Genomic DNA, 16,130 nt, shown 5'->3' on the forward strand with positions numbered 1-16,130 from the left:
TTCGCGTCGTCCAGTCTGTAATCATTCTCGTAATTAACAAATCGAACTCCCGCTTCGCCGTCGTCCGATTTTGTTGATCGTTCGTATGATTACAGACAGAATTGGACTCCACTCAGTCCTATTACCATTATTAATTAAATTTTTTTAATTCTTGCCCAACAAAAAAATTATGCACAACCTGGACCTTGGTGACTAGCCTGTCCCGTACTGAAAGACCGTCGCCCGTTAAATTGGAGAGCAAAAATTTGACGAAGCAGGGGGTGGTGGGGTGGTGATGTGGTTGGATGGTGTCACCCCACTAGCCCCTGCTCCGTCGAATGTTTGCTCTCGCTTAAATTTACGCGCGGTCAACATGACTTTAGCCCAGGGCGCTTATGGCCTTTTTCCGCCCTGCTTTAGCCTGTGTACAGCCGCCCCTCGACGACAAAAAAATTTCGCCTCCCCCCCAAATAAATTGCCCAACCCTACCAACCCCCTCGAAAAAATCTGGATCCTTCCCTAATTATAATAGAGCGCTTGGTATCGTATGCCGGAAGCGAGAATGTTGCAATTGCGTTGTACTTGGAAGCCTATCTGTAGCAGAAGCCTTTTGGGGGTGAAAAACATATCACCTTTGGTTTTAAAACGAACCTTTCTCACCAGTCCAGTTACTTCTAGTGATGATGAAGCTAAAAGCAGCCTGCAAGTGCTCACCGAAGAGCAGAAACAACAGGTGAGTGACATTCGTTACCCCAATGCACTGAGATTTTTGTGAAACTTTGCCTATTGATTGTTTATATTATAGGAACTTAAATTTTGAAATAAAAATGACGGGTCCCCATGTTCGTTTAGGAGCAACAGCACCTTGTTTATACCCAATAAATCCTTATGACAGCACCATGATTGTAGTCACGATTGCTTGCTAAATTCACGTTTCCGACGATTGCTTTTTGTTCTACACTGAGAATTGGTCCATATTTATTTTACCCAGAGAAATTTATTACTCAATTCAAAAAATGATAGGTCACCACACTCGTTTGCGAGAAAATGACGATTTACCTCTATGGTGAGGTCCAGACGTAAAGAAAGAGCCGCCATTTGTTAATGCGCGCGCGCTAATCTCGCGTTAAATTATGCGTAGTAGGGATGCGCAATACAATACTGGGGAATGACCTTTTAAAATAATGGCTGGTTTGCACTGTCACGCCATCAAAAATAAAAATCATAACCATTCAATAAATTAAGTCAAGAAGCTGGGATATGAAAGATGATTGATATATAAACAACCTCGCCGAGATTTAGGTCTGTGCAGTTTTTCATTCTCCCGTTATTCGGAGAAGTGTTTCACTCAAATTTATAGAGCTTTGTATGAAGTCGCCATGTTTGTGACCCTTGAGCCGTAAAGTAACAGAAATATCTGTCATCGAGTTTTGCCATTGAAAGGAAAGTTATTACTCTAGAGCTCCGACATATTGAAATTAACTCGGAGTAACTGCAGAATACCCTGCCATTTCAAAGCTGCTTCCTTGAAGACTGCGGATACGTGGATACGTGGTGGCGAACACCACCCCTCCCCTAAATATAATCCAAGTGTATATGGAAGTGGATACGCGGATACGTGTATACGTGGTGGCGAAGACCACCCCTCCCCTAGAAATGATCCAAGTGTATATTGAAGTGGATACGCGGATACGTGGATACGTGGTTGGGAAGAGCACCCCTCCCCTAGAAATAATCCAAGTGTATATTGAAGTGGATACGCGGATACGTGGATACGTGGTGGCGAACACCAGCCCTCCCTTAGAAATAATCCAAGATTCGAAGTATTAATGGACGAAGATACTTTGATCCATGAAGTGTAAAATGTTTTAATATTTAAAACCATTTTGACTGTAGCACGCCAATCTGAAATGTAATAATCACATTAACTAATGAAAACTTTTTCGAAAACTATATGTGAAAATATTTTACATAGTTTATATTGATTGGAAAATGTTCTTAACCGATGGAACCAGAATATCATTTACGACAAAAATTAGTTCAAAAAGATATGGGAATGTGTTGTACATAGTTCGTATGATCGTCGTTAATCACTGAAAAAGCCTGAGGGTACATGGCCTCTTGATTCTAACCCTCTCTTGATGGCAGGAGTGACACTGCGATGCGTTGGTAACTGGTATCTTTGCCGAAACTCTGTTTGTGAGCACAGATCACTCGGCCATGTTATTGAATCTGGGTTATTCTTCACAAAAACTGTGACAGGGTTTGTGGTTCGCGGGATCCTGAAGGAAAATATTTTTCCCATTCCAGAGTTTTCCAAACTGACTATGGCATCTCGAAATTCTGCTTCCGCAATCCCACGCAACTTTCGAGTGGCGCTCTGCTTGAATGCCCTGAAGGTGAAGACAGGTCCGGAGAATAGGATGCAGGCGGTCTTCACTGCTAATGCTGTCGGCTGCGGTTTTTCGTCGTCCAGTGTTGGTGTTATCAACTCGCCCAGGAACTAAAAATATCACATAAAAAAGGGGGACATGTTTGTTTTTGTGGTCAAAAAAATACAGATGTGCGCTATTATACTCGTATGAATTGGAAAGCGTGGTTGTTGTTTTAAAGAACGAATGATTTGTATTCACATTTTTTATTGCTAGGCGCGCTCTTAGGTTCTTCGCTGTGTGATCTTAGGGTAATTTTTTTCGAAGCACAAAATCGGTTGGAAATTCTTTGTGAAATGTGCTATTTTAGCTTATTTTACGTAAACTATCATTTTTAAAACGGAAAACATACATTCTGTTTAGCTCTGTTGGGCTCTGACTCTTAAAAGAACGTAGAATGTACTCTCCATGTTACGGGTTATTATTTTCCCTTGGTAAAGTAGTCGTTAAAAGACAACACTGCGTACGGTGTAGCAAGCACAATGCATAGGTACGCCATTGTGACATTATTTAAAATTACGTGCATTTCAAATTAGTTACCGACTGGGTACGGCGTAAGCGGTCTCGCGGAAATTCGTGTGTATGGCAGGGTATGTACGTGGGGGAGAAATTGCAGAATACCCGGCCACTCGAACTATAAACAAATCTTTAAGCCTTGCTACGCGACTACACAGTTTGTGTATTACTTTCTTTTTTCACGTTTTTAGAACGAGAAATTGACACTTCGCTACTTACGTGACTATGGCTATTAGGCTGCGCGTTTTTGGATGTTATCACGTTGTATTATAAAGGAAGACCTGTGTTTTGTTTACATGTTTTGTATCTCAGAGAGATAGGATGAGGGGAAGTGAAATACTATGTACAATGCTTACCTCAACAAATATTTCTTTCTGTGATTCGGCCCAAGTAACGTAATCAATGGCACTGAGGAGTGTTGATCTTTCAATCTTGTCTGCTGGCGGTGTGGGTTGTGTATGCTCGAGAAGTTGCGAAGCGACATGGTTGAAGATATGGAGTGCGGCAGCTACGCGCAGAATTACGTCGATCTTTTTTGTCTTTGGCGGGGTCCTGCCTTCTGTAATGGCTTCATTGACTTCTGCAATGAACTCTTCATTGAGACCGTTGACAGTGTCATTTGCCTCTTGCGTCAGTGTGTAGCTTGAGCGCGATGTATGCAATCTAGCGATTTCTATGAATATATCTTCACAATTTGAAAGGGCACTTTCCTTTAATGCTTCCACTGCTTGGTTCGTTTCTTGTGGGGATGGCCTGAGGCATTTTGGAAATGTTATTAAAAATCGGTCAATAAGACCGTGTCCCTGGTCTAATAGCGTGACAAGGCGCGCGGCAAACGGAACTTGTGTAGCACCAAGTATGGAAAAAGGCGTGTTTGATGCAATCTCGCGCGTTCTTTCTGTGGCGTACCTGTATGAAGCTTCCTCTCCAGAAAATAGCTGACACAGAACTTGCACGTCTCCAGTGGCGTTCTCTTCGTCGGACTTCAGTAATTTAAATTTAAAGACATCGTAAATCTCACCGGACAAGAGGAATCCCTTTTTGTTGTCAGCGATTGTCTTTATAAGTCCTGAGGATGTGCACTTTTGAATTACTGGAGATGAGGAATCTGTTTTCCTGACCACTGCAACCATCGGAGAAACAGCACATTCTTTAATGGCTTGTGATTTCCCTGTCGTCGGTGGACCAACGAAGATTGAATAGATGTTTAGAGGCATCTCTTGTGTGCCAGTGACAAGTGTACTTGCTGATCCAGCAATGAAAGTTGTCGTGGTGATAAGACTTGTGGATACGTATCCTGGATTAGTGCTCAAGGAATGAGACTTGTTGACGATGAAGTTCCAAACATTAGGCAGAAAAAGTTTTTCGAACGGATCCGGGAGCGCGATTAAACGTTTTTGAAGTAGTGCCCAGGTGCTGTCTGGTTGTTTTCGCAACTTCGCAAGACGAGAAGAAGACATCTTTACAAGATCAAGTAGTTGTTAGTATTGCCAGTGCAGCTTGACTATGGGCGAGAGAACGTTGTGTAGGATTTATTTGTCGGCGTGTTAGCGTATCATTTGCTTTGTTGTTTCTATTGTTGAAACGCTATAGGGGCTTATTGTGTCATAAATGTGCGAAACATGTCATTTTTTTTTTTTGACACCAAAAATGAAAAATTGTTGATAATTACAGATAATGAATTTGAAAACATAAAGAGGAATTAGAGTAAAAAGGTATGGAAACAAGGTCATATCTATATGTTTTATTTGTTGGAGGTTTCCGTGCTATTGAATTACCGAGGTGCGATAAAGTTAAAGAGAAAGTTGAATTGTATAAGAACGTACGTTTAATAATATTACCGTGAGTTCGTGTGGGGGTAAATGAATATAACAAAGGAAAGCTATCTAAACCATAAAATATTGTCTTTGGTTGTTTGACTGGGCTGATTTCAATTATTGTTACAGCGCAAAGTTATTGTTTGGGTTTTGCCTGTGCCCAGTGGGATTGGTGGTATTGTTTGTTGATGAAGAATAATAGAAGCTGTAACAAATGTCTTCTCTTATGACAAAGCGTGCGAAGATATTGTAGGTGTAATAAACAGAAAGCGGAAGGAATATTATTGATCATTTGTTGTAAATTTTGCATATGAAAAATAGGATAAGGACATCTTTTAATGCGCTATACGTTTATCAGATGTCTTATAACAAAGCGTGTGAAGTTATTGTCGGTGTAAGAAACAGAAAGCGAATGGAAATATTAATGGTCATTTGTTGTCAATTTGCATTCGGAAAACAGGATAAGGACATTTTGTAATGCGTTGCACGTTTATCAGAAGCGTAAAGAGAAAATTGGAAGAAAATGTACTCTGTGACTCATAAAAGAAAAATAGGAATACAAGTTGGGTGCGCGGCCGTTGAGCGTAAAGAAATAGGTGTACAATGTTCACATTCTATAGGAAGTTATGGAAGGCGTAATAACGAAACTGGTTTCTTGACGTATGATGAACTGCTTCGAAATCACCTTTGGACGAAAGACTACACCATGGAATGGTTAAAAAAAGAAAAGCTTCTTGCGACAAATCGTATATGTGACATTTGCTGTTCCGAAATGAAGCTTCGAGAGTGCAGTGACCGTTCTGATGGTTATGTTTGGGAATGCAGGAGGCAAATTGGACGAAAAAGGCACAGAACAGAAAAGAGCATCAGAGAAGGAAGCTGGTTTGAACAGTCCAACCTGTCCATAGAAGAGGTTATAAAATTTACGTACTGGTGGAGCCAAGGATTAGAGCAATGGCAAATTAAACAGCAACTTGGCCTTGGCTCCCACACTGCAGTGGACTGGGACATGTTTTGTCGCGAACTTTGTGAAGTGACACTGTTTGAAAACCGAGAGAAACTTGGAGGACCTGGAAAAGTTGTACAAATAGACGAATGGAAGATTGGAAAGAGAAAGTATCATCGCGGGCATGTAGTGGAGGGACAGTGGGTTTTCGGCGGAATCGAAGAGGAATCGAGAAAGTGCTTCATTGTATGCGTGGAAGACAGGACTGAAGGGACATTATTGAAGCATGTACAAGAATGGATTGAACCAGGCACCACCATAGTGAGCGACTGCTGGAAAGCGTATGTGAACCTAGATAAGTACGGATACATTCACAAAACTGTAAACCACTCTGTAGAGTTCGTTAGTCCTGAGGGTTATGACACAAATAAACAGGAAGGACACTGGAGGCAGATGAAAGTGAACCTTCCTACGCATGGAAGGAAGAAAGAACATTATTCGTCATATCTGGCCGAATTTATTTGGCGGTATGTTAACCGTGGAAAAGATTTGTTTATCGTATTTCTGAAGGATGTTGCACGTGTTTACAAATTAGAATAGTTGGACAGGAAAGTTTGCTTTGAACTAGTATTTCTGATAGTATTTCTGACTAAACGATAAGTGGAATGGTAAAATTGTATTTCTGACAGAACGATCAGAGTAATCCTTTGTTTTATAACCGTTGAACTAGAATTTGTGACTAAAGGATAAGTGTAATGGTAAAATAGTATTTCCGACAGAACTATTAGAGTAGTGTTCTGTTTTTTAATCCGCGAAGTTCATATCCGCGTATCCGCGTATCCGCGTATCCACTCCTATTGCTCATACCTTCGTCCCCAGGGTCTCTCTTCTTTCCATCCTCGTATCCGCGTATCCGCGTATCCGCGTATCCAGTCAATTTTGGGGGTTAGCTTTGAAGTGGCAGGGTATTCTGCAGTTAAGCCATTAACTCTTTTTATAGAGCAACAAATAGCTTAGTTAGCAAAAACTTGTCCAATAACTCACCTTTTGACCTACTCGAGAGCATAATCGGGCCGCCATTTTAATGTCACACAACGCATAAACTTGGAAATTCAAGCGTGCCCTATTTCAAAATGAGGAACCCTGTCGAGCTTAAACGCTGCAAAATGTCAAGTTTTTAGAGGGTCTTTCATCTGATGAAACTAAAACTTCAGAAGGATTGGTAATTTCTTATTTTAGAAAATGATGACGTCACATGAAAAGCAGCAATTAGAATCACCTGTTCTGACGCTTGTGTTCCCACAGCTTTAGTTTGTTCAGGCTTCATCAAGTTATCAGACCATTTTCTTAGGTCCCATTCTGGAATCCCTGATCACTGTTACGGAATACAAAATTAAATCAAAACCATCCAGTGGTCGAAGTCAAAAATTGCGATATCATGGAAGATAAATAAAGACGACACCACTTTAAGTCTTACATCTGTGCGCTATTCCAAACTTCAGATGTTCGTTGAAATGCTGTTGTACTTTGCTAAAGCCCAGTATGCAAATGGACACTACAGTACACCAATAAGGCAGCAGTAAACGTAGTGTAAACATCTGGATCTAGGTGACTGGCTATCTGTAATGATCAAACAGACATTTACTTTCCTAGTCTTCCTAATACTTTCTCTTCACAAAGGCTAAAAATCACAAGACAAATACTGTGTTTATTTTTTGACAAATATGATCGTACCCCGGGGCGGTGCTCCCTTATATGGGCTATATGGGTATGTGCGGTCCCAAAAGGGTATGGTTTTTCAGCCGTTTTGGTCATAAATATGGTATCGATTTTGGCCATTTTCGTGAGAAATTGGGTATGGTTTTAGCACTCTAGTCTTGAATTGGGTATGTTTCTTAGAACAAGGTACGTTTTCATCATTATCAATAAGACCGTCAACAAAAGCCCTTCATAACTTATGTTTAGGGCAACTGTGTCAGCCACAACGGTCATAAACAGGCTATGGAGTTTTTGGTCAGGCCACAATAGGGTAGCAAAAAACACAGATTTTGGTCAAAAATAGGTAAGGGTTTTGGGATGTGGGCTGCACACCCCCACATAACTTTTCTAGAAGTACAAATTTTCCGTCACGGAATACCATAACTCTCCTTCCCCCTGCTGTTCAAAAAGAATGCCTCGTTGCAGGTTCCTGTGCTGTACAAACCCCTTTCTGACTTTGCCCCCCCCCCTCCCCCCCAACAGATCCTCCGATCCTTTGACCTGGGGTGGGTACTCCCGGAAAAATTGGGTGGGGTGTGCAACCCGCTCCCTGAAACCCTTACCCTATTTATGACCAAAATCTGCACTTTTTCCTTCTGGATATTTATGATCTGACCCTTAATACCCTGTTTCAGACCTGCCTAATAATTAGTTCACTGGTTTAGACTAATGTTAGGTTGCTGTAAACATAATTTGTGAAGGGCTTTTGTTGATAGTCTTATCAATGATGATGAAAAAGTAGCTTCTTCTTAAAAAGATACCCAATTCAAGACTAGAGTGCCAGCACCATACTCTATTCATGACCAAAACGGCTGAAAACTCAAACCCTTTGGGACCAGACATACCTATATAGCCCATCCCCGCCTCCCCCCCCCCCCCCCCCCCCGCAGGTGTATTGGGCACCACTGGATCTGCTTGCCACCAATACTACTACAGTTGCTACTGCTATTCCTCCTGCTTCCCGCAAAAGAAAAAGGAATGGGATACATCTTATTAACTAATGCTCACACAAAGTATTTCCCACATCTTCTTTCAAACTTCCTTCAAATGTAGTATGAAAGAGATGGATACGTTGTTGTCCCAGATGTCTACAGCAAGGACCATGTTGAAGAGATGAACAAAGTTCTGGATGAATACATTGAAGAGTGAGTAGAAAGAAGTCCTCCTCCATTTTGAAAATGGCTGGTTAAATTGAAAGGGCTATTTAAATGAGGAGGGGGGGGGGGGGGGAAGAGTAGTACGTTCCAGCGCCATACCTTCAGAGGTATAAAGGCATTCTTTTCCAGAACAAGACAAGCAAACTCTGGTAGGAGAAGTGGAGGGAGGTAGGGGGTAGTTACTCTCCCTAAATTATGTCTCACTAATAGGTTATATTGGACAAAGTAGGTGGGAAAACCATCAACTAGGTGTGATCTATTCAATTCAGTGTCATCCAGTTAGTGAAAATAGAATGCGATGGACTCAAAATTCTGGAATATTGCTTCTTCCAGCAAAAAAAAATTGGAAACTTTCCTTGTGGTGAGGGAATAGGCCTCTGGCATGTGGCTTGTGCCTTTGGCACTAAGGAAATCAGTACCCATCCAGGTCAGTAAAAAGAACAAACTTTAAGGTATTTGTTTCTAAAGAAACCGTTGAGCTGCATCGAAATGCAACATCTAAGCAGTTATTATCTTGGAGTTAACCTGAGTTAAATTACCTGTTATAACAAGCGTTGATTTGAGCATTAACCCTTTGTCAGAGCAAAGTGCTGATGATTAAGGCCAATCCTTAACGACATGTCAGCTTCACAATACAGTGGTTAATTTATTTTAATCAGGAACCTGCACTGGCAACTCTGTGAATGTCTTAATTATTAGACTTTTATATTTCTATTAATATTTTCTCTTCCTAGGTCTCGCAAAGTTAAACAGACAGATAACCTGTTTGTTCTGGACCCTCTTCACACTGCAGAGAAACCTATCTTACTGAGGCTGCGTTGCATATCAAACCACAGCAAACTATTCAAAGATACTATATGTGATCCTAAGCTGGTAGAAATTGTTTCTGATCTGGTAAGACTTAATTAAAAAGCCCCTTTAAACATATTTTTAACCTCTGTGTCCAGCTAGCTATTAACCCTTAACTATCCTTGTCAGGGGTTCATTACTGTTTTCTGGGGGACACGGGCCTCCAGTTCCAGCTGCTGTCTGTCCCATTATTGGTAATGTTATATATGTTGCTCATGGGGCTTGTAGTGAGTTGGATTTAACTGTTGCAATATTAATGGCACATCTTACTCTATAATTATTATTACTAATATTTAGCAGAAAAATTGTTAGTAGTAATAAGATGTCAGGGCCTTTCTCTATTAGATTGGCCCGTCGGTCCGTTACATAAACCAAGAGAAAGTCAACATGAAACCACCACAAAGCAGTAGTTCACTGATCAGATGGCATCAGGATTGGGCATTTTCGCCTTACACAAATGACAGTTTTGTCACAGTCTGCATTGCCATTGATGATTCCACAAAGGAGAATGGTAAGTTTGTTATTTTTATCCTCAGATAAAAGCATAGAGTGGTTTTCACAAAGGACTGGGGGATATCCCCTATAAGGCCTATTCAGGGAGGCTCTGCCCAAAACAGGTACCGTTTTCAGGCCTCAGGTATATTAAAGGATAGAGATTTCACAAGCTGAGGTATATGAAAGGGTAGGGAAATCTGTTGTCATTTACGGTAGTTATGTTAAAAGGATTGAATAAGTAAGGCTTGAGGGAATGTTTCTGACACAAAATTAGGGAAAAATTAATAAACCACTTTTCAACATTGTTGGATATCATTGTCAAGTAAATTTGTGGGTTACTTTTTTCATTATAAGCTTAAATAAATCTACAGTTATGTGTATAAGCAATTGAAATGATACATATCAAAGAAGTGAAATATATGAAATGTTATATATCAGAGAACTAAATACTCAGTCAAACTCAATAAGAGCAATATTGTTTGTTTCATTAACATAGTTTATTAAATAATAGACACTTTTTCTTGTTTTCTTGTCACTAACGTATTTTGCCACCTTATGCGCATAATTGTAGATCTATTTATAATGCAAAAACTAACCTACACATTTACTTGACAATGACATCTGACGATGTTGAAATGTCATTTATTAATTTCACTAATATTTGCGTTGAAAATACTTTAAAGGGGCTTTTAATTAAACTATTTTGAGCAGACGCACCTTATGGCTTTATCACATAATTTATTGGGCACTACATGAGCCAGTTACAAAAATATGTGAAAGGGTACCTTTTTAGTGCAAAGTCTGTAGGACAGAGGACTATTGGAGTTAGAATATTGGGAAAAGTACTCCAAGAAAGCGAAATGCTAGTTCCTGATCGAAAACATGCCCTTCAGATGTCCATAAATTTGTCAGCTGGACACAATATTACGACAAACTAACACACCGTAACAGAAATCTGTTATTAATAAACTTTTCAGTGTTAACTCCGTGACTTCATATAGGGGTAGCTGGGGGTGCATATACATGTAACCTCCCTTGCAGGTTCGGTGAGGCAAGTGGCTCTTTGAAAAAACTAAGAAATTGCCTCTTTCCCACTCCCCAGAGATTTCTTTGGAACCTACTGTGTTTTGGGGCTTTGCATATTCTAGGGGGTAGAGAAAAGTTTTTTCGCATCAAACATTGAGTCGTGTGTCATGGGTATCTTCTAGATGGCAAAATTCTGTACTTAGTACCAAAACATACCTTTTAAGAGTTTGAAAGGGTAAAGAATTAAGAATCGAGAAGACTTGACTAATGGTTAAGAGAGAGATAATGACTTAGAAGCAATGGTATTGTCCTTCGGGTTGCAAGAAGGTCTGAATCAAAGGTCCTCCTGAATACATGTAAACCAAAACTGTCCTACGGAACACTGTGGACAAGTTTAAAATGGACTTTCTTGTCTATGGTATGGAAATTTTGCTAAGTATAGGTAATTGTATGGTTTCAAGTTCAATTTGGAATAAATTTGCACGAGTGAGTTTTTCAAAAAGCTGAAATTACACAAGCCGTTTTGGCGAGTGCAATTTCAGCTTTTTGAAGAGAATGGTTTTCAGGCAGGTCCTCCATGAAATTAAAATACAAAAGCTAAAATAACATCAAAGTCCATAAATGAAATATTAAAAGTTCACAAGCAAAAAAATAAGAACTGCATTAAAAATGTATACATAAAGCTAATTAAGAAGAATTTTATAAGGAATTGTTTTGGTATAATTTATATAAACTTTTTGACTGACTTTTGCATTCTCAACAGATGGACAACAACAAGCATTTGGATAGCAAGATAGCACAAATATACTTCTGGAGAACGCCAATATCCAAGTCATCATTTTTCATTAACACGAGCTTTATGGTGTTCACCTATTTATAAAAAGTGAAGCTTGCTGACTTCGCACTTTCTGTTCGGAGCTGCTCGTTTCAATTTAAGTTATATGAAAGGGGTACCTTTTCTGTCAAAATGCTATACAAAAGGGTAAGGGGTTGGACCCTGGGGCTGAGCCACCAAATTCAAACCTTTGTAAAGTACCCCCCACCCTCTGTGGAGGGGGGGGGGACATATACTGTCAACAATTCTCTTCCAGTGATTTATAAAAACTTGAACAGTGCTTATAAATTGTTACCAATCCCTTTCTTTTCATGTAAATAGGATGCCTTCAAGTTATTCCTGGCTCCCACAAAGGTCCTCTGTACTCGCACTTCCAAGATGGAGCGTTTGTCTCAGCTATAACAGACCCAGCATTAGATCCCAGTTCTACAATCCATCTTGAGGTTCCTGCTGGAGGAGTGTCATTTCATCATGCCTTCCCAGTGCATGGTTCTTCAGCAAACCATTCAAGCCGTTCCCGTCGTTTGCTATGTCTTAGTTACAGTTCTGCAGATAATTGGCCCTTACTGGGTGTTGGAGGACACGAGTTTACAAATCATGGCCCAGTGGATTGGGAAAGATCCTGTTCAACTGTAGTTAAAGGAAAACCAAGTGTGTATCCTCGAATGTAGGCATGGCCTGTTAGTATTCCTATTCCATTTGAAGCAGGTTATGACATTTATGAACACAGTAAAGCCAGTGATGTAAGTGAGCCTACCGAATGATCTCTGTTGTTACTGTGATATGGTGCATCTTAATGCTTGTATCAGGCTCAAATTCAGTAGTAGAGATTGAATTTTTGTCAGTTTTTAGAGCTGTTTTCACTTGAGTGTGATAATTTATTTTTAAGTAACAAGTCAAAGAAACATGTCTTGGAAGTACTCTTCAAATTCCTCCTCCCTGTGGATAAAGAACAAATCCAAAATCACCAAGGGCTCAAATGCATATTTAACAGTATGACTTTTTCACATGACAGAACTGTTTGTATTTTATGTCATTAACAAAAGTAGGCCTAGAGACTTGTGATGTTCAGTTACTGTAGAAGTTGTTTAATTTGTGCCTCACGTCATTATGCATTTGGAAAGCTCTCCCAGAAGAAATGAAATGTGAAAAATCCATGAGAGCTTTGAAAACAAAATAGAATCTTTTAATCTCTCTAAATGATCATACTTTCTATTTTGTACATAGATATTTACAATAATACATGTATTTCATATTTACTACTAATAATTTTTGATCTAAGTTACTGTGCTTAAATTATGGTTTCCTTTTATATCAATCCAGCACTTTCCAGCAGTTAGACTATGATGGATCGATAAGCGATGCTACAATATTGATATCAAACAAATGCGAATCCCCAATTATAGTAAGTAAGTAAGTAAGGAAGTTAACACTTTATTTAGTGAGGGTGACACTAAATAGCCAAAAGCTAATAAACTTGTGGCCCTCAAATAATCAAACTAGTGAGACAATCTCAGATAGTGCAGAGCGCAACTGATAGCTCTGGTACAGAAGTCCCATAAGTACTCACCCCTGCCCGGTTCACTTCCGGTTTGTGTCTACCTTGGTAGTCTGCTACGGCTTTTTCCCTTTGCAGTGTGTATGTTTCAAGGTTATATTTTCATTCAAGGTCCAAAAATTACGCACAAATTAATTACTACTGGTGTTTTACGTTGATTTTCATTCATTTTAAATTCAATAATACGCTGAAGCAGCAAACGTGACAATTTAGCTCTTCATGCCAACTTTGTAACTTGATACTTTTGTTTTCCTCGCAAAGGCATGTAATATGAAACCCTTGTTTTCTCCAAAACATACGGAAGATGTCCTTGTTTTTTGGAGATAAATGAAAGAAAGTTAAATATCTGATGTAATGATGAAGAAACGGAACAGAAACGATGTTGTTTTACTAAAAATGCAAATTTTTACCGATGAACAAGAACTAATTCAATCATCAGATAGTCACGAAATACCACTTTCTTTTTCTGTTGCCACCTTTGTTGTTAACGATAATACAATTCAAAATTAACACACAACGATATTGTTGGCTGAGAAGCATTTCAACGAAAAGTATTGAAGATAAACAGCGCTACTTGGCCAATATGAATGAGTCTCCTCAAAAACTGATTAAATTAATTTGCGCTTTCATTAGGTGCCACGGTGTCTGCAGCAATATTTGAGCATTTTCCTGGTTTCTTTTGTTACAAATTTATAATTTGTGGAGTATTAAAGCCACAAACTTGGGAACTTTTTGGTCTCTCTTACAGACACAATTAAGGCAAGAAATAAACAAGCCGTTAAGGAGAAGCAATACATTTGAACCCTGACACGCACACTATTGTAGATTGAAAAAAGCAGATGATATTTGTTGAACCGACCTGTGTGTAATTCTGAAAGCTACGCAGCCACAGTAACGTTTCACTTTTGCAATAAAAAGGGACAATTGGCGCTACCTGAAAAATAACTGCCGTCCTTGGTCACATGACATGATATATAAAATACCGCATGGAAAGATAGTGTATAACACTAACGATGCTAGAACGCATGCCTCTTACATGTTGAGCTCTACCATAAGGAAAACCACTCAACATTTGTACGTGATTCCGTATGCAATGTATCCTTCGCCTAATATAGAAGCCACGAACGCTAACTAATCTACGTATGCATTTAGGGCAAATTAGTTTTGTTCTAAGGAGAATGGTACCACAAGGAGAGCAAGGGGTTACCTGAAACAAATATATAGCTTTGCGATGTTCAAAGCTAAGTGACGGCGATGAAATTTGTTTTACGTAGAGTACACATGCACCTTTCCCACCCTACCCCCACTACTTCGTTGCCTCCAGACTAATTAATTAATTGAAATTAATTAATTAAACAAACATTAAAGTTTACACCTTAGCGCCATAGTGTCTTAGTTCCTTAGCGGCAGGCAGCTCCCACAACCATCCCAATAGTGCACTCTGCACCAAAAACTATAGCCACATATAAAAATCTATAAATAACATATTAAAACACTTAAATCAAGCTTAATATAAACATAGGCATGCAAGGCGTATAGGAGTTATTTTTTGTGAATTAAAAGCCTGTGGGGGTAGCAGCACTCACTGGACTCTTAACAGTTATGATGAGGTTAATCCAACAAGTTTGTTTGGTTACGATGTGCAGTGCAAAAAAAGTTTAAATTTGTTTCACCGTAGGTGTAGCTTACAAACGTTCTTTAGTTCGTATTGTGTGATCATTGATTGTCTGGGTGAGGGTAGTTCTGAACAGAACTGTTGTTGGTGACTGACGTTTTGACAACCTGAGCAGAAGTCATCCTCAGAGTCAAGTGAATAGTGTTTGCCAGTCAATGGTGTTGCTGGTCCGTTGAAAGTGATTGGTCAGTTTAGCCATGATGGTACTGGCAGTAAGACTCATGTAAAGTGTGTCATCAGTCAAATCGGTCTGTTTGAGGCCCATCTATATTGTTAGTCAAACTAAGTTGGCCTGTTAGAGGTCCGTTTGTCCGTTTCGTTTACGTCGTGGATAAAGTCGTTTGTAAGGTGCTGGTAATTGTTGACATCTTTTAAGAGGCGTTTGTTCCAAGTGAGTGTACCAGCTTTCCGCAGTCAGTTGTTGAAAATAGTTTGTACTGCAGGTTCTCGTTAACACACTTCTCAGTTGTATTGATTGATATCATTCTGTATTAATTTGAAGTGGTTTTATTGTAAACGGCAAAGGTGGCAACAGAATAAGAACGCACTATTCCATGACTCGACATGTCAGACGTGACTATCCGATAGTTAGATTAGTTTTTGTTTATCCATGAAATGATAAATGATAGCATTTTGAGAAAAAGATTGTTCTTCTTCCATTTTTCACCAGATATTTAATTTTATGCCAGTTACCTTCAGCAATGAAGAAAAAGCACAATGCCCCTATGTTCTCGAGAAAACAAGGGTATCGTGTTGTATACCTGTACGAGGAAAACAAAAGAATCAATTTAGCATGGTCTTATTTTGTTGCCAGCAATGATCATAGGTTTTTTTGGTTTTGACATTCCACAAAACCACTTCAAATTAATACCGATATCAAAACCCATATAAACGAGGAGACATTATAGATGGCAAACAGCGTTACCTAACTTGAGACTTGAAACAACCAGACACATAAAAAACTGTATAAATTTTATAAGATACCATGAAATCTGCAGAGTTTGTGACGTTTCCTTGTCATTATTACCCTTCCCAATGCCTGAGAGTTTATAAAAGTCAGTTACAGAAAAAGTTCTTTGAACCACCC

General features: G+C 39.3%; 2 protein-coding genes and 1 pseudogene across 3 annotated transcripts in view; 2 read left to right on the forward strand and 1 right to left on the reverse strand.

The window, feature by feature from the left end:
* Nucleotides 1-12,574, forward strand: LOC145471408 (putative alpha-ketoglutarate-dependent hypophosphite dioxygenase; annotated as a pseudogene). Its single transcript, XR_014042944.1, has 4 exons — nucleotides 1-712; nucleotides 9,340-9,499; nucleotides 9,800-9,965; nucleotides 12,132-12,574. The product of XR_014042944.1 is annotated as a putative alpha-ketoglutarate-dependent hypophosphite dioxygenase (transcript).
* On the forward strand, nucleotides 5,464-6,290 carry LOC145468543 (uncharacterized). Its single transcript, XM_081452283.1, has one exon. The coding sequence runs from the start codon at nucleotides 5,517-5,519 to the stop codon at nucleotides 6,288-6,290; it is 774 nt and encodes a 257-aa protein (XP_081308409.1). The 5' UTR covers nucleotides 5,464-5,516.
* LOC145478437 (protein FRA10AC1-like) overlaps nucleotides 10,478-16,130 on the reverse strand; it is an 18,442-nt gene continuing 12,789 nt past the window's right edge. Inside the window, exon 15 of the mRNA XM_081456461.1 lies at nucleotides 10,478-12,749. Within this exon, the coding sequence (XP_081312587.1) occupies nucleotides 12,707-12,749 (43 nt within the window). The 3' untranslated portion in view covers nucleotides 10,478-12,706. The remainder of the gene's footprint in view (nucleotides 12,750-16,130) is intronic.

This window comes from Orbicella franksi, chromosome 2 (genome assembly GCF_964199315.1).
Source record: "Orbicella franksi chromosome 2, jaOrbFran1.1, whole genome shotgun sequence".
In the NCBI taxonomy this organism is placed as follows: Eukaryota; Metazoa; Cnidaria; class Anthozoa; order Scleractinia; family Merulinidae; genus Orbicella; species Orbicella franksi.

Coding starts and splice junctions, on each gene's coding strand:
- LOC145468543 (XM_081452283.1), top strand. CDS start 5,517: ATGAAGCTTCGAGAGTGCAGTGACCGTTCTGATGGTTATGTTTGGGAA.